The sequence below is a fragment of the Heloderma suspectum genome, chromosome 4 (assembly GCF_057233095.1).
Source record: "Heloderma suspectum isolate Gila_16-S chromosome 4, 16-S_ref, whole genome shotgun sequence".
NCBI classification, from domain to species: domain Eukaryota; kingdom Metazoa; phylum Chordata; class Lepidosauria; order Squamata; family Helodermatidae; genus Heloderma; species Heloderma suspectum.
In genome coordinates this window covers 224616724-224639438 of record NC_139461.1, presented here as the reverse complement: position 1 = coordinate 224639438, position 22715 = coordinate 224616724, and the positions used below count along the sequence as shown (strand labels likewise).

The window sequence follows — 22715 nt, the reverse complement described above, 5'->3', positions numbered from 1 at the left end:
AACCACCCCAATAGGCTACGTGACGATTCACGTAGCCTATCATGGCTAGATTTGCAAATTCAGCCGTGATAGGCTACGTCAATCGTCACGTAGCCTATCACGGGTGACTTTAAAAAAAAAAAAGTGTGTACGCCAATGGCGGCCCCCATAGGGAGCCGCCATTCGCGTTCCTTATTTAGTCGCTGTAGTCTACGTAAATGTTTACGTAGACTACGGCGACCAAATAAGGAAGGGGAATGGCGGCTCCCTATGGGGGCCGCCATTATCCGTACACACTTTTTTTTTTTAAGTCACCCGTGATAGGCTATGTGACGATTGACGTAGCCTATCACGGCTGACTTTGCAAATCTAGCCGTGATAGGCTACGTGAATCGTCACGTAGCCTATCAGGGGGCGTTTTTTTTCTTTCTTTCATTGCAATGGCGGCGGCGGCAGCTGGTCGAAAGACCGGCTGCCGCTCCCGCCTCGCTCGAACACCCGCTGAACCAGCCACCAGGAGGGACATTCGGTGAAGGTAAGTCCCGTCCCGGGGGGGGGGGGGTTCGGAGGATTTCTCCCCGAAACTTGTTCGGGGGGCCGAACACGTTGGCGCTCGGCCCCCCGAAGTTTCGGGGAGAAATTCTCCGCCAACCCTATTTGTTATCCAATGCAAATCAACAGGAAAACATAAAATCTGAATAATTTGGATTTCCGAATCTTGCTTCACATCTGAATTGGGTCGGGTCTGAATCCAAAGCGGACTGGGGGGGGGGGGGTCTGTGCACAGCCCTATAATAACAGCTAAGAAGTAGTTGAGGGCTGTTTTTAGATTGCCACAAAAAGCTTCTGAACACTTCAACATGCTCCTCATCTTAGTCCTATGAAGTAGAAGCAGAATGGAAGTCAACAGATTCTGAAAAGCAGACCTGTCCTACAACTTTCTAATGTGATCAGAGATAGAGTGATCCATGGCATTTCTAACACATCTTCCATTCAAACCAAATGACTTGTGATATTAGATATACAGCAAGTCTTCAACACAATTTTATTCAGTCACAACAAAATTGCATTTATATAGTAATACCAGAAGTTCTGCCAGTGTAGCGGGATAAAGAGCTGACAGTTGCAACATACTTTGTTGCTGCTGGTATTAGATTAGAACATCCGAGCGATTTTTCACTATAGTTGTAGCAAGAGGACAAAAAACACACACTTGCAGATGTAACACAAAGTACAGACACATTCTACAGATGATAGATTCTTGCCGTTAGAACTAATTCCTCCACAGATAAATGGCAAGACAAATATCTCTCCAGTCCACTGCTGGATTCCTATGCTCAATGCACTGGCACAGTTACTGTGGCTTTTTGCAGCTTCCATCATTTCCCATACTCACAAGCATTATGCGAGTGGTTTTCAGATGCCTGGGTAGGCATTACATAATTGTAAGCAGGGTCTTTCCCCCTCAAGGAATAGTTGTTAAATGGCTAAAATAAGCTTTCATTAGTTCACTCTTAACCAGTCCTAATAAATAAACTCTTCAGTTGGACATCATAAATAAAATCCCACAGACAGTTGCTTAGATGTTTTCATATTTTGTTTTATCAAGTCAAAGATTTTTCCTGAAGTTCAAATAAATAATTCCATAATCATGTCTTAACTAGTCTTTGGATCAGATTTTGGTTAAACTTGGTATAATTAAAAACAAAACCCAAACCCACCTAACAAAACCCTGTAAAGTTTATTACTGTTGTGAAGCGGCAGTTCATTTTCATCACGTGAAAGTTCATGGGCCGAACCAAACTTGCCCTATTGCTATAGTATTAAAATATCAGGAAGTATTTATGCTGGAGGTGTTGGTGGCCTGTCCCTTATCACTTGAGTGACGCAGACTCACCCAGCTAATGAGAAAATTTAATATGCCAGTAGCTGATATTAATCCAGGAAAGAAAATAGCTATGTTTTCTTTAACATTTGAAATGCCAAGCAGCAACTGATAAAGGAGAGGATGAAAAAGAAATAACATCTGTTCCCCTTCTATGTTGTCTGCTTGAGAGTTTGGCTTCTGTAGAGATGCAGACCTCTAAGGCTGCAATCCTATGTATGCTTACTTGGGAATAAGGCCTACTGAACCCAGTGAGACTTCTGAGTTAATATAAATAGTATTGGGCTGCATGATACCAGGCCTCAAATTTCTTTTCATCTAAATGTGGCATAACGTTTACTAACCAAAGTAGGATTCTCTCTAACTGCTACTGAACTCTTAAAAATAGGATGGTCTAAATTGATCCAGGTTTCTTCCAGTTGATTTAAGGCACTAAAAAACCTTACTAGAAACAGAAGAGTCCACATCAAATACTTCTCTGTAAAGGGATCAATAAAACTTGACAACAGTAAGGACAGGGAAAAAATGTTCTTCCTTTCAAGTCATGGTTGATGTACATATCATCTACCACACAAAACTCCACCACCATTTACTGCACATTTCATGAAAAAAATAAGCATAAAATACATAGGCACAAAAATGAAAACACTTTGCAATTCAATGTCAAATCAGTGGCAATACTTTCTGGGTATGATTAAAAGTGAGACTAGTCTTGTATTTCTGACAAGCACATTGTAAACCCGTTAATCCGTTATCTGTAACCCAAGATACAGATCACCCTAGCATGTTCCATGTTATGTAACAGAAGTGCTGATAACAAAAACTAGTACAGGGGAAAAAAACTATCAGCAGCCTATGCTAAGAGACTAGAGGAACTGTGACAAAAGCAATCACACTTAGAAATGGAAGATAAACATATAAATCCCCTCCCTCTCCAGTGCATGCCAGAAACAGTCTTTGCCTGCAAAGAAACCTTGATGGGAACCACCAAAGAAAAATATAAATAAAATGAAGAAGAATTTACACTGGTTTAAACTGCCCCAAAACATAGCTTCCGAAGTGTTCAGACAGGTTTATAACTGTGAGTCTAATGCATGCCTACTTTTAACTATGCAAATGGAAATCCTGGGCAAGGTTAGTGATCCGATATAGGCAACTCTGACATTTGAAAGGCAGTCTTATTTGGCACTACTCTCAGATAGAGGCCACGTTCTAGATATAGGATGCCATCCAATTACATTTGCAATAGCAGATCTGCCATAAAACTCCCACTGGCAATTACTAGTTGGATAGTAGTTCTATCTATAAGAACTCACTGTTCTACTTTACGATTCTGATTTTTTCATTCCCCTTCTATAAGATACCACTAAATATACAGATCTATAGCTAAGCTATAATTAAACTACAAAGGTTAAAAATGGAAATTCCTATAAAAGGAAATTAAGAAGGGTAGACATTATTTTAAAACAAAATTACCAGTTATATTTTCTTATACAGGGAGGAGTATTTACTCTCAAATATGCTCGAAGTCTTTGAGGCAGCAACAATACATTTTTGTTTAGGGCAGAACAATTAGTAATTGTTAAATCCACTTCCCCAGATTGCTCGTTTGGGTGAGTTGGACTTAATGCCTTGCAGCTTTGCAGATTTTATCATACACCTCTGGAAAAGCATCATTACACTGAAATTGCTTCCTCAGCTTGTGGTATAGGGAGCCATCAAACATTTCCCAGAATTCCTCCCGGGTCATATAGCAATCTGCATATAACATCTGAAAACTGAAAGAAATGAGAAACAGGTCTTAGAATTCTTGCATCAGAAGGTGGTAACTATTATCTGCTTCTTAGAACAAGCTGCTCTGCCAACACAATTGTTCAGGTCTTGTCCTGGCAGAGGAACCCTTCAGCCCAGTCTCATGTACTCCAGCAGCACTTCACAGAACCAATTCTGTATTATGGAACAGAAACAAGTACATACACTTCAGACTACTCAGTAGCCCCCCACCGCTGCGCAAAAAAAAAAAAAAAAGGTCCGCAAGCAACTTACTAAGAATTGTGTTTCAGTTCAATCATTTATATCTGAGATCTCGCAACACAGTGCCTGCGTTGGTGCCCACCAAAATATTTATCTCTATGCAAATGAATGGCACAATTTTTCCATTCATTTGCACAATGTGAAAAAAGCTACCTTGGTGAAAAACAACTTTGTTGGGGGAGCCTATCTCTCCAGGGGTAACAAGTTCCTTGGTGGGGGTGGACTCTCCCCCACCCCCATGACGCTAGCTATTCTTCAGCAGGCAGCTTCCCTTCTCACTCCAGTCATTTGGATACACAGAAAAATGCTGTGTGTGTGTGTGTGTGTGTGTGTGAGTGCGAGCGAGCACACACACATATACATGGACAGAGTGTGAGTGCCCCCAACATTTTGTGACTGGCCACACCCTGACTGTCACGTTGTAAATAACCACGCCCCCGCAACAGCGATTTTGTGGTTATGCCCACAAATACACCCAATGTGCGCACACGCCTTGAAAAGTTGGTGACTTCTGACATACACCTTCAATTAAAAATTAAAATGTATCAAATTAGCCAATATAAACTGAATTTACAATTCACTGCCTGATTGTGCAACACTTACGTCAAGCTAAATAGGCAACTACCAGAGAGTTCTCATAACATTAGGAAGTCCTTTTCAAGGACTTAGATCCTTACCCATGAACATTTCTTACAAATTTTTCTAATTGTCTGGTGGAAGCCATGGCTTCAAAGTGTTTCGTTTGGGGCTTTCCATAGGCTCCTACATCTACATAGAGCTCTGCTTCATCTCCTTTGGGGTGAATCATGCCAGGGTTATTAGGCAGTATGAAGGGGCACAGCCACAGTGGGTAAACCTGGCAGAAGACAAATATATATTCATCATATTCATCAACTTGGAACTACTACATGGAATCTACCTCCTGCCCCTTCTGAATTCTGCAGTTAGCACATGTTCAGTTTAACAGGTGCCTGCTACAAAGAACAATATTGACTTTAGGGAAGATGCTCTTACTTTAATGTCACTGTGGAAGGTTTCAATACATTGCTCGAGGCTTTTCATGGGGATCATCATGTCTTGTACCACATGGTGTTGCTCATAGAGCCTTCGAATTGCTTCTCCTTGGGTCAGTTTTAAAAGGGAGATTTTAGGAGGAACCATCCAGCCGAACAGGTAGCGAAAAATAGGGTTATTGCCAAAAGGAATGATATCCTATAAAAGAGATAAATATTGAGAACCTGTACATTTCAGAACTTTATTACAGACTTAAAAGACCAGCGAGCTATACTTTTGCCTTTTTAAAATAACATTTTCCTCCATTATTCGTGTTAATTTGTACATCCAAACAGTACAGATTAAATATTATACTAATTATGGATCTGGGCTGGATAATTATTTTAACAAGTTTTCCAGCTTGCTCAGTTTGAGGAGAAGGAAGGGAGGCCAAGAGAAGCAGCTTCACTTTTGCAGAAAGGCCCCTTTAAACATCTTACTGAATAAACACTTGGTGTGGTCTTTGTTTTTCCAGGAAAAGGTGGTCCAAGAGAGGATGAAAGAAGCTTTGCATTGCTGGCTAAGGAGATAGGAGGAGAGCAACTGGTCTTCCATGGGAAATTTATGGTATAATATTAGGTCATGGTTTGTTTTTTTAAAAAAAGATACCCCCCATTGTCTAGATACTGCCCACTGGACAAAGTTGTGGACATTTTTGCCATACCCCTCCTTCTCATACCTGTGGGTGTGCCAGCATGTGGATTCTGAACCTGGGGGAGGGGCTATCCTCAAGAAAAAACATGCCCCAATATTGTACCACAATTTCCCCATGGAACCTACATATTTTACCAATTGCTCCTCAACCAACAGCTCCCCAGTTACTTCTGCTGTTAGAAATGATGAGGAGTTACTCCCACCTCTATTCCTCAGCATGGGTGATGGGGAAAGCAAGAGGAGTCATTTAATGGATAATACTTAAACAAACTAGAGAGTAAGGACCACTGAACACAGTAGGACTTACTTCTGAGTAACAGGCAAAGAATGGCACAGCACGTGTCTGATGTACTGCAAGACATTAGGGACTGGGTCAAGACAGTGGCTGCCCTGACTGGATATGATTGTCAACATTAGTATTCTTTCTCCATGGAGGAAGAAAACAGGCAAATCATTATAGTTAAATTGAATGTACTGTAATTCATAACTGCAACTGGAGTACAGAGCACAGTATCAATCAATTCATACTATCACCAGAGAGCTCCAGCTCACCCTACTATCACATTAGCTCAAAGTCTTCATTTTGTCTGGGAATGTTAGCTGGCAAAGGCTACCAAATTAGGACAGGATGCATTCTGAAGGTCCCATTGACACCCTCTATTGAAATGGAAGACTGCCCAGCTGGCCTGAGAACTCGTAGTACCACTAAAGCCAGATCTCCCTTTCTTCTCAATTCAAATCAAAACACCATACCACATATCGATTGGCTATTAAGAGCCACAAGTTCCTGTGTGACCTTCCAATTTGTACCAAAACACACTCTCTTAGAGTCAGGCATCCTCCTTTGTCAAGAACTGTGGACACTCATTTCCCCTTTTGTTAACCTGGAAATCCTCTTGTCAGTTGCCACCCTAGTTTTTGTCTTTCTAAGATTCTATCTTGTCTTGGAATCCTGAATGCAATCTGATTTCAGGAGAGCAGTCTTGCTGACATGCAGTCAGGCTGATCAACTCTTGAGGCTCCCAGCTTTGGGTGTCTAGCTCTGCACCCCATCATTCAGTTATCTTTGCTTGGTGAAGCCTTGCCATGGCATGCTTGCTCTTCCTACCTTTTTTTGGATTCACCCTGCTGATGAAAACCCTAGTTGATGAGCTCTCAGGCAAATCATAAGGACAGGCACACAATCCTCCTCCTACCCCACCATATTTCTTGTCATCTTTGTCTTCAGCTTTCTAGCTCCCACCACTTCAACCCCTTTGCTTTTCCAGTGGAATCCTTAAGTATCATTGTGCCTTTGGTTGCTGCCACCTCATCTCTCTCCATTCTTTCAGAGACAAACTTTCAGCAATTTACCCTGCCATTTGTCTTTTGTTTTAGTTCAATAAAACTCTCCTTTGCTAGAAAAGCTCTGGCTTTGTCTCTTTTACTCCCTCCTGGATACTCTACAAGGGTACTCTGCTACCTAGACTAAAGTTCCTAAAGCTACACATGCTGTGCTCCTGTATATTTTGGTAAATGTGTTAGCTTTGGGGCCAGCTCTGTCAGGCTCCCACATAATAGAGCCAGGGCTGCAAAAGGAAAAAAGGTTCCCCTTAGCACTACAGCTAAATTCTCCCCAGTCATTCATTTTTCAAAATAGCTTATTTCCTGAAAATGGGATGGTAGGTTTCAGACGTGTACAGAGATGCATAGTTATCAAGCATGGTAGCAATGCATCATTTCATTTAACTTTGAAACACAGCGAACTGGATCTAGACTTAGGCTGCAATTGTATATGCACTTACCTGGGAGTAAGTCCCAATGAATTCTTCTCAGTAGACATGCATAAGATAGCACTGTCAGTCATGCTTAGAGTAGACGCACTTGAGTAAATCATGACTAAAACCTACTGATTTCAATAGGTCTACATATGACTAAGTCTGGATCCAACCCAATGAATCCAACTAACGCCTCTTCTGTTTTTTGAGCCTGGTCCTGTGAATGTCTCCTGAAAGATCACTCCTATTCACTCTTAGGAACCAGCTCTATTAACAAGAGATTCTCTGGAAGAGACAACTAATCACAAAAGCATCTTTAAAAAAAGATGTTACAAAAATAGCTGGATTGGAAACTCAGCAACTGTCCCATTTAGTACAAGTGTAATTTATCAGAACACCTTCTGAATCCACCGGTATGCCAGCTCAACCATGCAGACCTAAATGTAAAGCAGTCCTTAACAGCCTGACCTTAAAAGTTTTGTTGTACCAATATTAATACTTCAAAAAAGGTGTACTGACATCTGTCACAGCAACCTTTCAGGAGCTGACACACCACACTCCTGGTCAGCAATGAGCCACATTGAGAAGGTAAGACGGGCAGAAGTATCGAGCCCAATCTTCCCGTGGACCACCACCACACTGTCACACTGTTCTTTTTGCCTGTGGACTGCTTACTGGGGTGAATGAGAAAGCGATTTAGTCCACCACTGTACCACACCTATACAGGCATGCCTTTTAGGATTACCTATGTTATCCTGGAGCTGACAAATAGGTTTATTTAGAAAAAGAGGTATTGGTTATTCTCTCTGGGACAATCCCATTGTTAGTTCAATGCCATCATTTATTAAAACACCCCCCCCCCCCGCTACTTTGCTAACTAGGGGAGCAATCCTATCTTTGTGTTGGTGTACTCTGACCTATTTCAAAGCCCTAATGGGCTCCTGCTGGCAGGACAGATATGAGGGAGGAGCAGCATCTACTACTCTTCCTTTTTAAAAAACCATGGCCTTCCCATTGTTTTCAAGGGAACTAGCTCCAGAGCTGTTCTTAATGTTTCCCTGTGTTCGCGGTGTGGCTGGGAGATGGGAGGACTTTGGATCCAGTGCCTCCCATGATCCCCCCCTCAAGCCTCCTCTGCAGTATCGGAGGAGTGAGGGCCATGGATCTTTTCATGGGATCAGGGAGGAGGAATCTGATACTGGATATCCTCTGAGATTGGAACTCCATCTCCAACCTCAGAGGTGGGTTTCTGATCTCTCCCATGGTCCCAAGATGCTGTCTCAGGGACCACAGGATTGCTCTGTAAGTCTATCAGCATAAGAGAATAGGAAGTCCCTCTCTGCTAAACTAATAGTAAACATGGTAATAAACATCCACGCCATTATCAACTTGCATGAATTAGTTCCTTACCTGGAGCTCCCAGAAAATGCTTCGTGTGTGCCTGTGATAGTATTGCCTTGCTGGAATATATTCAGATCCTGTCTTGTTGGCCTTCAGATAGTTCTCCACATGTTTAAAAAACCATGGCTTGTAGAAGTTCCCAATTCTATTAACCTTAATATAAAGAACAGGAAGAAAATAAAAAACAACAACTTTGCTTGAGATTCAGTAACTATAATTACAATTATAGTTATAGTTACAATGGCAGACAAACACTTCTAATATTAGGGAAATTCCTATTATTGTTCAGAGCGATATTGACATGAAGCACCAGAAACACAGTGGCCCAGTTCACACGATCACCTCGTTTATGCTGTGTGCCATTTCCCTAATTACCTGCCCTGGCTCAGCTTGTTGTGTCGTCTGAACCCAGGTGGCATGGCTTGTTGGGGGGGAAGCAACCCTCAAATAACCCATGGCCTGTTGTTGGGTTATTTGAGGGTTGTTTCCCTTCCAACAAGCCATGCTGCCTGGATTCTGGTGATATGACAAGCTGCATCCGAGTGGGTAATTAGGCAAACGGTGCCCAGCATGTGCTGTGGCTTAAACAAACCACAGTGATCGTGCAAACTGGGTCAGTCTATGTACAGACACACAATGCACTCCACTTATCAACCCATTTAGTACAGACCACTGGATATGTATGATTAATACAAACAAATATTTCTGTAGCTGGTGACTACCCAGAATACCAACATTGTGCACCTCTTCTAGTAGGCAGAAAGTGTTTATGCTAAACACTTCCCATCCAAAACAATCAGTGCACTGTAGATTTGATGTAGATTATGACCCAGTTAGATTTTTAATTAAATAGTATTATAAGGACTTGTCAGGGTATATACCTGTTTCATGGAAGCTGTCACATGGCACATTTTTTCCAACAAAGGCCTAATGGAAAGCACCGCCTTCTACCATTCTTTATTTGATGCATTAAGCTGGTTTGTTCTGCAGAGGATTCAAAGGGCTAAAACCAGAGACTTGCAAGTGCAACTGGGTGCTATTGGTTCCCACATCGAAAATGTGTGCAATTTTCACTGGTTCTCCCTTCCCCCTGAAAATCTGCTCCAGAGGGTTGGGGAACTCTCTGAAACAGCATGAGAAGAACCTATGAAAAGCCATGCTGGATCAGACCAAGGCTCCATCTAGTCCAGCATTCTGTTCACAGTGGCCAACCAGCTGCCCATGGGAAACAAAAAGGACACGGATGCAGCTGCAACCCCCCCCCCCCCCATGTTCCCAGCAAGTGGTGTACGTAGATATACTGCCTCTGATACTGGTGATAGCATATAGCCATAGGACTAGTAGTCATTGTAGTAGCCACTGATAGCCTTATCCTCCATGCTCTCCAATCCCCCTTTCAAGCCATCATCCAATCCCCCTTTCAAGCCATCTTGTGGAAGTGAATTCCACCGTTTAACTATGCACTGTGTGAAGAACTACTTCCTTTTATCTGTCCTGAATCTCCCACCCATCAGCTTCATAGGATGAGCCTGGGTTCTAGTATTTTGAGAGAGGGAGAAAAATGTTTCCCTGTCCACATTCTCCATAACATGCATAATTTTGTACACCATGTCTCCCCTTACTTGCTTTTTTCTAAGCTAAACAATCCCTGATGTTGTAACCTTTCTTTACAGAGGAGTTGCTTCAGCTCCTTGATCATTTTAGTTACCTTTTCCTGCACTTTTTCCAACTCTACAGTATCCCCTTTTTTTAAGTTTTGAAGGCTGAAGGGGGAAAGTGACAAAATTCAGCTCTTCTGTTTACACAAGCCCTGCTGCATTGAAACCCCTTCTGTTCGTGGAATTTTCCCAAGTGGCAATTTTAGTCACACATAGTGGTGTTGTAAAAGAAGTCATATTAGTCAGTTAGACAAGGTTTGTAGCTACCACAGGCTTGAACTTGTTTAATAATCCGTCCCCAATTCCCGAGAACTGTGGGAAATATTGTTCTGTAAGGGAGGCTACGATCCAACACAGAATTCTCAACACCAACCCTGCCTGACCTGGAGCCCTCCAGATGTTTTGGATTACAACTCTCATATCCCTGACCATTGGCCATGCTGACTGGGGCTGATGGGGATTGTAGTCCAGAACATCTGGAGGGCAGCAGGTTGAGGAAGCCTTTCATTTCCCAGGATCCATTGGGGGAAGCCATGACATTTATTCTAGTAGAAAAGCTGATACAAATTTGTAGAGCAGAAGCATCCTAATTTTAGAAGCAAGAGGTTTAACGTGCATCTACAACTGACTGCGGCAAATCTGTCCTGTCTCCTTCCCTCTCCTTAACAAGTGGAAGAATAAATTATGTTACCTTGTTCTGACTAGTTTCATTGGTTAAAACTCCCGTCATTATGACAGCTTCTTCCAAAGAATACAACAGACCCTCCACAAAATGATTCTCTTTCTTCCCAGATTCTTCAGCAAATCTCTTGCAAATTGTCTTCAATCCTCTCACAGGCTCATAATGCAATTTCACATATTTCTTTGCTGGGATCATCTTTATTTCTGCTGCAACCAGAAAGCCCAGTGTGCCACAAGACCAAGGAACTGCATAAAATAGATCCGAGTTCTCCTCCTACAAAAGGCACACCATGCTAAGTCATCTGTTGATACAGAGCAGGCATTACATCATAGATCATATTAAAGTAACATATTATCTTACTGGTGTGCATCTCACATGGCTTCCATCAGCAAGGACAAGTTCATAAGCCACGCAGGTATGCTGAAATAGTCCGTAGTTATGGGAGGAAGATTCAATGCCAGTCCCCATAATCAAGCCACCTAAGCAAGGAACCAAACACAAGAATCAGCTGAATTGTATTTTAAATTTATGGAGAAATCTGCTGAGGAACAATAATGTACAGAGGAGGGGGAGTCAAACAATTAGTATTAGATCTCATGCACCACAGAGAAGTTTCAAAAACAATTTGATTTCAATTGCTAAGCATATCACCCCTAACATAACATATGGAACTGTAGTGAAGTATATTAGAAGCAGACAGCATGACTAAGTTGCAAAGCCTCTCACCTACAGTAAGATCATCAAGTTCTGGTACCACTGGAATAGTCCAGCCCATGGGACTGAGGTGTGCTGTTAGCTGTCCCATCGACACCAAGGGTTCCACACGGACAACCTATGGCAGAACACATTTTACAAACTACACTTTGAATACCATCAATGCAAATCTGTATTGTAGTTCTCCTGCTTGCAGATCAACCTGTTACCAAGTGGAGCACACTGTACAAGTCACTCTAGGTTTTGTGTATAAAGAAACACAGGAAAGAATACCTTCTTCATTTATTTATTTGATTTATATTCTGCCCTTCCTCACAAAAAGCCTGGGGTACCACTAAAAAGGCCCAGCCCTCAAGGGCACCACAAGCAAAGTCTCCCCAGTTGATGTTAAATCCTGGGATGGTAAGTATTAGGAAGGCGGTCCTTAAAGTACCTAGATCCTGAGCTGTTTAGGGCTTTGTAACTAGTACTTACACATAACAGCATTGCAAATCATGCTGCTTATACATGAAGAAACTTGGTAACTTACAATGATTGTAAGCCCTCATATGAATGTGCTTTAGGTGGAGCAGCAGCACAGTAGTTTTCACAATAGACATAGCAGTTAAAGCTGCACTTAATACTTGAGAATGCGGTCAGAGATGCTCCAATGTATTTATTTAATTTAAACTACGTATATACTGCTTGGTATCATAAGATCTTTAAGTGGTTTACAAAAAATCCATTAAACACAATTTTAAAACCAGTAATACGTTAAAAACATAACAAAAACAGTAGAACAAAGTAGTGTGATCAGAAGTCAGAGAAAGCCTGAATAAACAAGTGCATCTTCAAGAGGAGTCTAAAGCTTGCCGCAGTTGCTGCCTCTAGGACCACACATGCAAGTGTTCCAGAGGATGGGTGCCAATACCAAGAAGGTCCACTTACGTGCTGTTACTTCACAACATGCTGCTTGTCATCAGATGACTAAGAAAGCCTCCTCGGAAAATCTCAGAGGTCAATTTGGTGTATATAGGGGAAGACTGTTTGCTAGGTATCCTGGTCCTAAATTGTTTAGGGCTTTGAACGTTAAGAACAAAACCTTGAACATGGCTCAGTAGCTAAAAGAGAGCCAGTGCAGTTATTTCAACACAGGTGTAATATGTGCATAGCTAGGTGCTCAACTGAGCATCCTAGCTGCGGCATTCTGCACTAGCTGCAGCTTCTGAACTAGGCACAACGGGCTAACATGAGGTTACCAGTAAATGGATCACCATGGCTAAGTTATCCCTATACAGGAACGGACATAGTTGGTGTACCAACCAAAGTTGATAATAGGCACTCTGGGCCACTGAAGGCACTTGGGCCTCCACGGGCCCTCTCCCATTAGGGTGACCAAGACTGATTCCACCCCCAAATCAAGCCTGAACCCAGACTGGAATGGAATGGTCACAGAGAATGGTTACAGATGCAACCAAAATTATTCAACCCCCATTGCAAATCAGGTTTATTGTCAAAATTTACAGACTTTCAGCTGTTTGCAATGAACAAATAAACAAAAGCAATTGAAATAGCTCAACACAATGAATGCTTCAAGTGGTTTCCCCAAATTCAACTGAAAATGCAACTTATAATGACTTCTCCAGTCTCAAAATTATTCAACCCTTTGAATAGAATCCCTCACAACAGCACAAATATGCAAAACAGGTGTTGTCTCAAGCACACCTGATGCAACTAATCAAGGGCTTCATTAGTTGCACCAGGTGTGCTTGAGCTGGAACACATGAAATACCTGAACTGGCTAGGGGTTTGTTGAGTGTCATGTTTGACTGCATGTTAGAAATATGGCTATGTCAAAACAATGGTCCAAAAAGTTAAGAGAAGAGATCATCACCCTTCACAAACAAGGAACAGGATACAAAAAGATAGCGAAGGCACTGAATGTTCCTAGAGACACCGTTGGAAGCATAGTTCGCAAGTTCAAAGTTAAAGGAACAGTGGTTACACTACCTGGATGGGGCAGAAAAAGGAAGCTATCAACGGCTGCAACCAGATGTCTGAGAAGGCAGGCTGAGAAAAACCCTCGAGTGACTGCAGAAGACCTGCAGCAAGACTTGGTGGCAACAGGCACTGAGGTTTCAGTGAGCACAGTAAGGCATGTACTAAACACAGAAGGTTTCTATGCCAGAACTCCAAGACGTACATCACTACTGACCCAAAAGCACAAGAAATGTCAGCTCCAATATGCTCAAAATCATATAAATAAGCCAAAGAAGTTTTGGGATTCTGTTCTGTGGAGCGATGAAACAAAACTGGAACTTTTCGGCCCAATGGATCAGCGGTATGTCTGGAGGAAGAAGAATGAAGCATACACTGAAAAGAACATTCTGCCTACAGTTAAGCATGGTGGTGGCTCAGTGATGCTCTGGGGCGACTTTGCATCCTCTGGTACTGGAAACCTGCAGCATATGGAAGGCAAGATGGATTAATTGAAGTATCAGGAAATCGTAAGAGAAAACGTCATGCCGTCTGTGAGGAAGCTGAAGCTTGGGCGTCAGTGGACCTTCCAACAGGACAATGATCCCAAGCATACCTCAAATTCCACCAAGGCTTGGTTGCAGAAGACGTCCTGGAAGATTCTACAGTGGCCATCACAGCCACCTGACTTGAACCCCATAGAAAATCTCTGGTGGGATTTGAAGAAGGCGGTTGCAGCATGCAAACCCAAGAATATTATTGAACTGGAGGCCATTGCTCATGAGGAATGGGCTAGGATTCCTTAGGAACGCTGCCAGAAGCTGGTGTCTGGCTATGCATCTCATTTGAAGCAGGTCATAACAGCAAAAAGGTGCTCTACTAAGTACTAAAGATGATTGCCAGGAGGGGGTCGAATAATTTTGAGACTGGAGAAGTCATTATAAGTGGCATTTTCAGTTGAATTTGGGGAAACCACTTGAAGCATTCGTTGTGTTATTTCAATTGCTTTCGTTTGATTTGTTCATTGCAAACAGCTGAAAGTCTGTAAATTTTGACAATAAACCTGAATTGCAATGGGGGTTGAATAATTTTGATTGCAACTGTATTTCTTTTGAAAGCAAGCAGTTATCTACATTTACCGCTTTGTTTAAACAAACATATTATTTTCTTCTGCTTGTCTCAAGTCAGATTTGCACACAGTATTTACTGATTTGGTATCTATTTTTAAAGTGACATGTCATGTGCATGCCTGTCCAGGAACCTACTACCACTGGATTACCACCAGGCAAGAGGATTCCAAGGTCCTGCCTCTTTATCCCATCCCTGAAGGGAGTTGATGGGAAGTAAGAATTTTGCAAATTTAAACCCCGTCTCAGATACATCCAACTAAACATACTCACATGCACAAAGCTTAATGGTAAACACATGTTACAGTCTTAAAAATGGCCATAGCTATGGAATGCAGGGGTTCTGGCTTCAGCTGACTGAAATGTCCCTAGCCACTGGCACTACTGTTGAGGTGTTATGAAATGCTTATGAATAAACTGCAGAGAAATAGAAGAAACATATACAAAAATCAGGTCCATTGGCTGGAGGTTCCCATGCCTACCTGAAATCAAAGCCCAATTTAAATGCAAGTATACATTTCAAGCTTACCTGTCTTTTAGTGTCTACCTCCAGGACATCCATCAAACTGATTGTTATGTTCTTAAGAGTTTTCTTGTACTTTCCAACACGAAGAGATACTGTAAGCCAGCCAGGGCGGCCTGTGCACATGTATGTCTTTTGGCCTTCTTTTTTCCATTCTTGTACCTACAAGAAAGGAAGATTAATTCAATCCCCATATAAAGTAAGAATAGTCTCCACCTTGAAGTTCCTTACAAATAATAAGTTAGGAAATAGACTTTCAACTGAGAAAACTGATTTTGGCTATAATCCAGCAATACGGATGGAAGAGCCACTGAGCTTGAGCACCACTGCTGAACCAGAGCCTCCAAGACCTTAAACACCCCAAGCTAATCTGGGCCCAACCCAGGACTGCAATCCATGAACCCACGTCCAGTAAGGGGCAGCATACCCACATTCAAAGGATAATTAGGTAAGAAAACAAACTCAAACTATAAAGATGGATTGCAACTAAACCTTTGGACATCTTAGACTATACTACTTACTGTTACAATATTGTAAACTCTAATCCCTGGGTTTATGATCAAGCATGGACTTCAGAAATTAACAAAGAAGAGTACTACTAAGCAAGAGTCAGGTGTGTCATATCCCTCAGCACCTAAAGCAGATACAGCTTCACCCATTCAGTGGCATTCAATTCCCTGCTGTCCCCCTCCCCCACCCCCCAGTATCACTTAGTATGCTTATCAAGAAAAAGGAATTTCACAAGTGAAGTACAAAACCAATAGTTGTACCAATTCTACTATCCAAAGCCACCATCTTGGTTGATACATTGATACCGACATCACTTCTGTACACCCCTCACAGGAGTTACTGGTGCTAACCAGGTGCAAAAGAAATATGGTAGAATATGGACCTGATGCTAACAAGGTTCACTCTTCACCAGAGTTTGCAAATACATGTCAAGCTGTGGTTAAGATGGGAACCCTGGTTAGCATTAAACGTAGTTATGGTCAGTGAAGACTTAATCCAGGGGTCTAAAACATGGTGCCCACAGGCATCTCCAATGGCTTCCGCAAATGGGTTCCTAACGCTGTGTCTGCGGGCACCCAAAAGTATTTATGTATTTTATTTTCCATTTTTTAATATACATACATGGGTTTGTATGAAATGCATACAACTTGCTAGCAATTATACATGGACTGCAACACAAGTTGACCAAATAAGTATCCATTTGAAGGTGAGGTCTATACCCCTTTCAAATATTGAAAGTGTTGTAAGGTCCTCAATCCACTGCATTATAAAAAGATGAGTGTTTATCCTTCCAGTGTTGTAATACTAGTCTTCTAACTGTAAAAAGGGTGCAGAGAACCCATTTATGCTGACATTGTATTAATTTCCACGAACCAGGTAAATCATTTAAAAGAATGTGTACTTAACTGAGTATTACGGACTGTTCCAGTATGTTTTTTTCTGTGTAATAACCTCCCCACAAAAAGAAGCAACAATGGTATATTGCCAAAACATTCGTTTAAAAGCATAGCACTGCCAGAAATTAGCCAAATTAGACAATCCCTTATTAAAGAGATGTTGCAGTGTCTAATAGATACGAAACTAAAGTTTTTGCTGAACAGGATGCAGCCTAAGATCCATAGATGCAACAAGTAGATGCCAAAGCAGTGATCCACTGATCAGGCATTTTATGGTGGTGCCCACGTGAGTTTCTCAAATTCCTAAATGTGCCCCTCACGTCTAAAAAGGTTGGGGACCCCTGACTTAACCCTTAACCATGGTTACAGCCATTAAAGGAAGAGCTAGGAGAATTCATGCAGGAAAAGGGAAGTCAATATAGTAATGACAGCATAAGCCATGTGGTTGTTTCAATTACACATGCTTAGCTCAACATTAAAAGATAAGCCTATGACGTTATTAGCCCACAAAAATGCATTGTAGTAGATGTGGTGTTTCTGCAATTACCTTTCGCGGCTCTGTTATATTACTATCCCATGATTCTGAGTGTAAAAGATTCAAAATGAATGTCAAGTCAAAACTGGTTGAATGAGAATCGCTTGGCAGATCCCCATTGTGTTAGGCTAGCTTTTCCCACTCTGGTGCCTTCCAGATGTGTTGGAACTACGAGTCCCAACACGCCCAGCACATAGGGCTTGCCATGCTGGCTGGGGTGGATGGGAGTTGTCAGCCCACACATCTGGAGGGCACCAAGCTGGGGTACACTATGCTAGGCCAATGTCTCTTAAATGGTTCTTTGTTGTTGTTCAATTGTTAAGTCGTGTCTGACTCTTCGTGACCCCACGGACCATAGCATGCCAGGCCTTCCTGTCCTCCGCTCTCTCCCGGAGTGTACTCAAGTTCATATTCATTGCATCGGTGATGCTATCTAGCCATCTCATCCTCTGCCATCCCCTTCTCCTTTTGCCTTCAATCTTTCCCAGCACTGGGGTCTTTTCCAGGGAGTTTTCTCTTCGCATTAGGTGGCCAAAATATTGGAGCTTCAGCTTCAGAATCTGTCCTTCCAATGAGCACTCAGGGTTGATTTCCTTTAGGATTGATTGATTTGACCTCCTTGCAGTCCAGGGGACTCCTAAGAGTCTTCTCCAGCACCACAGTTCGAAGGCATCAATTCTTCGGCGCTCAGCCTTCCTTATAGTCCAGCTCTCACAGCCATACGTTACTACTGGGAAAGCCATAGCTTTGATTAGACGGACCTTTGTCGGCAAGGTGATGTCTCTGCTTCTCACTATGCTGTCTAGGTTTGCCATAGCTTTCCTCCCAAGGAGCAAGTGTCTTTTAATTTCATGGCTACAGTCACCGTCTGCGGTGATCTTGGAGCACAATAAAATAAAATCTGTCACTGCTTCCGTTTCTTTCCCTTCTATATGCCAGGAAGTGATGGGGCCAGATGCCATGATCTTCGTTTTTTAATGTTGAGTTTCAAACCAGCTTTTGCACTCTCCTCTTTCGCCCTCAATAAGAGGCTCTTTAGATCCTCTTTGCTTTCTGCCATTAGGGTGGTATCGTCTGTGCATCTGAGGTTGTTGATAATTCTCCCGGCAATCTTAAATCCGACCTGTGATTCATCCAACCCGGCATTTCTCATGATGTACTCTGCATGTAAGTTAAATAAGCAGGGCGACAATATGCAGCGTTGTCATACTGCTTTCCCAATTTTGAACCAATTGGTTGTTCCATGTCTGGTTCTTACTGTTGCTTCTTGACCCTCGTACAGATTTCTCAGGAGACAGGTAAGGTGGTCTGGTACTCCCATCTCTTGAAGAATTTGCCACAGTTTGTTGTGATCCACACAATCAAAGGCTTTAGCATAGTCAATGAAGCAGAAATAGAAGTTTCTCTGGAATTCTCTTGCTTTCTCCATGATCTAGCGAATGTTGGAGATTTGATCTCTAGTTCCTCTGCCTCTTCGAAACCCAGCTTGTACTTCCTAAATGGTTCTTAATGGCCAACAAATCTGAAGGTATGCCTCTTCTCTCGCCTTCTTTCCCATTCTCCTACGGAATGTCCTGAGCGTCTATTTATTTATTTCATTTATATCCTGCCCTTTTTCCTCTTTAAGGAACCCAAGGCGGCATACATAATCCTCCTCCTCTCCATTTTAGCCTCACAACAACAACCCTGTGAGGTAGGTTGAGCTGAGAATGTGTGACTGGCCCAAAGTCACCCAGTGAGGTTCCATGGCCGAGCGGGGACTAGAACCCGGAGCTTCCAGCCCAACAGTCTAGCCACTACACTGCACTGGCTCAAATGAAAACGTAAGCATTTTGAGGAATTGCAGTTCTGGGACACTGAGACAAGATTAGCCACGAGTCAGATATGAGTTGAAGCTTTGGAAGTATTAAGTTTCTAGGGGGGCTCTTGCACCCTAATGGGGGAGCAGTATCTGCTGGGGTGTTAATGCTATGAATCCCCATCTATGCTCAACATGTATCTATCCAAGGGCCTTTTTTGCAGTGGTCCCACACCTCTTAAATAGGATGGCACTGAGGGTCCATCGGGCCCAACACTGCAGGCTTTTAGGAAGGCTCTCAAAACTTACTTCTTTACTCTGGCCTTTTCCTGATTATGTGTTGTGTGTTTTTGTTGTCTTTTTTATCTTTGTTCTTATGAAATCGTATACATCTATTTTATTGCTGTAAGCTGCCTTGGGTGGGCTCCTGCTCTGAAAGGCTGTCTATAAATATTTTAAATAAATAAATAAAACAGAGGATCAAGAGTTAAACAGACGCAGCGTGGATGGTACTGTCCAAATGAGCAACAACTGCGCTACTGGTGCTACTTTGCATTTTGTTGCAGCACCTTTGCCTGCACTTGCAAGGTAACATACTGCGTTGCTAGAATTGCTGAGAGGACACAGGTAGCTGCTTGGAGAAGGCTTTAATCCAAGAGAGGAGCAGAAAATACAAACCAGAGCGACGTTAATGACAGCTCTTTTTCTGGATTAGAAATTTCTAATATCAATGAATGTAAAGAAAAAATGAACATACAAAAACAAAAAGTCACAAGGGAGGTGGGGAATGCCAGACACAGTTATTACTGTATTCTTGGACAGCTGGAACACGCATTTCAGAATTTTATTTATGAAGAACGTGAACATCTCATTCCAGATCCCCCCCATGGAGTCAATGGCTGCTTGAGCCCCTATTCAAGAGGTGCTACTCCTGATGGCTACACACCACCCCCAGTATCAGAGGAAATACACCTCTATACACCAGTTGCTGGGGAACATGGGCGTGAGGGAGCTGCTGCACTCATGTCCTCCTCGTGTTTCCGTGGGCAACTGGTCTGATCCAACATGGCTGTTCTTATGATGATCTTCCGTGTTAGAAAACTCCTTACCAGAAAAAAGACAAACGGGGAAGGGCTCACTCAGCCTTACAAGAAAGCAGAGCAAGCTGCGCCTCCAGGGTCTCTACCCCAAGGCGTTTATGTTCGTGCTTCCCCCGCCCCAAACCCCACCGCCTTCTTCTCACCTGTTGCTGGATGTTGCGAACTCGCCGGTTATGCTGTCGGGGCGCCGTGTGAACCTTCTGCACAACCCACGAGCGGAACTGGTAGTAGATGTCGAAGAGGACCGAAAGGGGCAGCAAGAAGAGGCACACGAAAACCCAGCGGTGGTGGATCAGCACATACGCGATCCCCTTGTAGCGGGCCCACAGCAGGAGCAGCAGGAGCCCAACCCCTAGAGACAGCAGGGGCCCCATTTTGAGCCTCGCCCGTCGACGAGTTCTCCAAATCTGCTCGCCTCCGACAAGGCACCCACCGGATCGCTCGAACCGCCCGCGCCCTCGCTAGCGCCGCCTTGGCGTAAGCGGCCACCTGTTGGCGCCCCCGCTCCTAGACGCCCTAGCGCCGCCGTGCGATGCTCTGCCTGCCCGCTGCAGCTACCCAGCCCTCTCCGCCCGAACGCCTCTTAATGCTGAGGAGAAGAACACCCCCTTCTGACACACTGCGCTTAACGTGCTCAAGAAGCGCGCTCCTGAGGACAAGCTGAGGCGCCCGCGCCTTTCCCCCTCAGCCTCATGCAGCCGTTTCACGCGCGCTCGCGGCTCCCCTCGCCCGCGCCCCTACGCTCTCGGCTGGCTCACTGACTGTCCCCCGACGTTCCCCCCCCTGAATGCCGCTGCCCCGCTTCGGCCCGCCCAGCCGACCCGAGCCGCTTGCCTCACCCCCGCCCACGGAGCGCAGCCTGCTCATCCTTCGCGGGGACAGACCGTTCTCCCCTCCGCCCAACTCGGAGGACAGCCCACCTGCCTCCTGGTTGGCTGGGCTGCTCCCTCAGCGGTGAGGAGAGGGATACTGTCCAACTAATGGGAAAGCGCCGTATGGATCGGATCAGGCCGCGAGCGGCGGGATTGGCTGGAGGCGCGACAGCCGGCACCGCGGGGGTGGTGCGGGGGAGCGAGCCTGCGGGCCGGCTGCGGTGGTTCGTCCGCGTGCCCCGAAGCGGCGCGAGATGGGCGGGAAGCTCCTTCGCTCCCGCCGTTGCAATAGGCAGGCCGGGTTGCTTTCATCGCCAGTTAGGACGGGCGCCGCGAGGCATGGTTCTTAAAAGACATTTTTATCCAGGGGCTCGGATCTTTTTTCAGTGGGAAGTCTAAATACTAAACCGGTTCCGAACACGCGAATTCCCCAACACCTTTTATCAATGCCTCTCTCTCTCTCTCTCTCTCTCTCCCCCTCCGTTGTTAATCTACTGCAGTCTTCCCCAACCTGACGCCCCCCAGATGTGTTGGACTACAATTCCCAGCATCCCCAGCCAAAATGGGAGTTGTAGTCCAGCACATCAGGAGGGCGCCCCAATGGGCACGACTGGTCTACCGTAGCAAGAACAAAGAGTTAGGGGGGAGAGCGGGCAGAGGCGGCAGTTTGCGATTTCTCTCGAGGCAGCGCTGTGGCCCCAATCTTCCCTGAGTGCGCAGAGATAAGACAGAAGAGGAACAAGGGGTAGCCACTGCCTTCTCGTGCTTGCCCCTCTTCCCTTCTCCTCACCCAAGGCAATAGAGCTCAGAGGAGGTGACGTTTTGTGGGGGGAGAGCAGGGTTTCCACCCTCCGCTACCTGGCAAGGAAAAGGAGATTGCCAGTAGTGTAGTGGCAAATTCAGAAGTGCAGGGTCCCTCCATGATAGTCACAGTCCCCTTGTAAGATTACGCAACCTTGTAAGATTATGCAATAAAAATGAGTTTGCAGTCACATACTTTATCTCTAAGCTATAATTTCTCCCTGCTGTGTTTGTGCAATTACTTGTGATTTCACCACCTTCTATTTCAGTGCTGAGTGCAACTCAGTGCTATGCCTGTTTACTCAGAAGTCCCATTGAGTTCAATGGGTGTACTCCCTTGTAAGCGTGCATAGGATTGCAGTCTTCATCTTCTCATCCTTGGTATGCATAAAGTAATAATCATAGAATCACAGAATAGTAGGGTTGGAAGGGGCCTACAAGGCCATCGAGTCCAACCCCCTGCTCAATGCAGGAATCCAAGTCAGAGCATCCCTGACAGATGGCTGTCCAGCCTCGTCTTGAACGCCTCCAGTGTGGGAGAGCCCACCACCTCCCTAGGGAATTGGTTCCATTGTCGTATTGCTCTAACAGTCAGGAAGTTTTTCCTGATGTTCAGCCGGAATCTGGCTTCCTGTCACTTGAGCCCATTATTCCGTGTCCTGCACTCTGGGATGATCAAGAAGAGATCCTGGCCTTCCTCTCTGTGACAACCTTTCAAGTACTTGAAGAGCGCTATCATATCTCCCCTCAGTCTTCTCTTCTCAAGGCTAAACATGCCCA

The 22715-nt window shown here is 44.0% G+C and overlaps 1 protein-coding gene across 4 annotated transcripts; it reads right to left on the bottom strand.

Annotated features, from left to right (window-relative positions):
- Nucleotides 1-1002: 1002 nt before the first annotated feature.
- DHCR24 (24-dehydrocholesterol reductase) lies at nt 1003-21156 on the bottom strand. 4 transcript variants are annotated; one of them, XM_084852408.1, is made up of 11 exons: nt 21102-21154; nt 20406-20614; nt 15430-15585; nt 13807-14143; nt 11830-11935; nt 11464-11582; nt 11113-11376; nt 8773-8916; nt 4913-5110; nt 4576-4754; nt 1003-3642 (listed from the first exon to the last, which is right to left on the bottom strand). In XM_084852408.1, the coding sequence occupies exons 4-11, from the start codon at nt 13999-14001 to the stop codon at nt 3489-3491; spliced, it is 1359 nt and encodes a 452-aa protein (XP_084708534.1). In that variant the 5' UTR covers nt 14002-14143; nt 15430-15585; nt 20406-20614; nt 21102-21154; the 3' UTR covers nt 1003-3488. The 4 variants fall into 4 exon arrangements, with proteins under 4 accessions (XP_084708534.1, XP_084708533.1, XP_084708535.1 ...); XM_084852407.1 differs by lacking the exon at nt 20406-20614 and having other exon boundaries at nt 21102-21156; XM_084852409.1 differs by lacking the exons at nt 13807-14143; nt 20406-20614 and having other exon boundaries at nt 21102-21144.
- Between the last annotated feature and the right edge of the window lie 1559 nt (nt 21157-22715).

Coding starts and splice junctions, on each gene's coding strand:
- DHCR24 (XM_084852406.1), bottom strand. CDS start 20,636: ATGGGGCCCCTGCTGTCTCTAGGGGTTGGGCTCCTGCTGCTCCTGCTG. Junction 11,936..15,429: donor AGGTAGACACTAAAAGACAG/GTAAGCTTGAAA, acceptor GTTCTGCCATAG/GTTGTCCGTGTGGAACCCTT. Junction 4,755..4,912: donor CCTTCCACAGTGACATTAAA/GTAAGAGCATCT, acceptor GTCTTCTGCCAG/GTTTACCCACTGTGGCTGTG.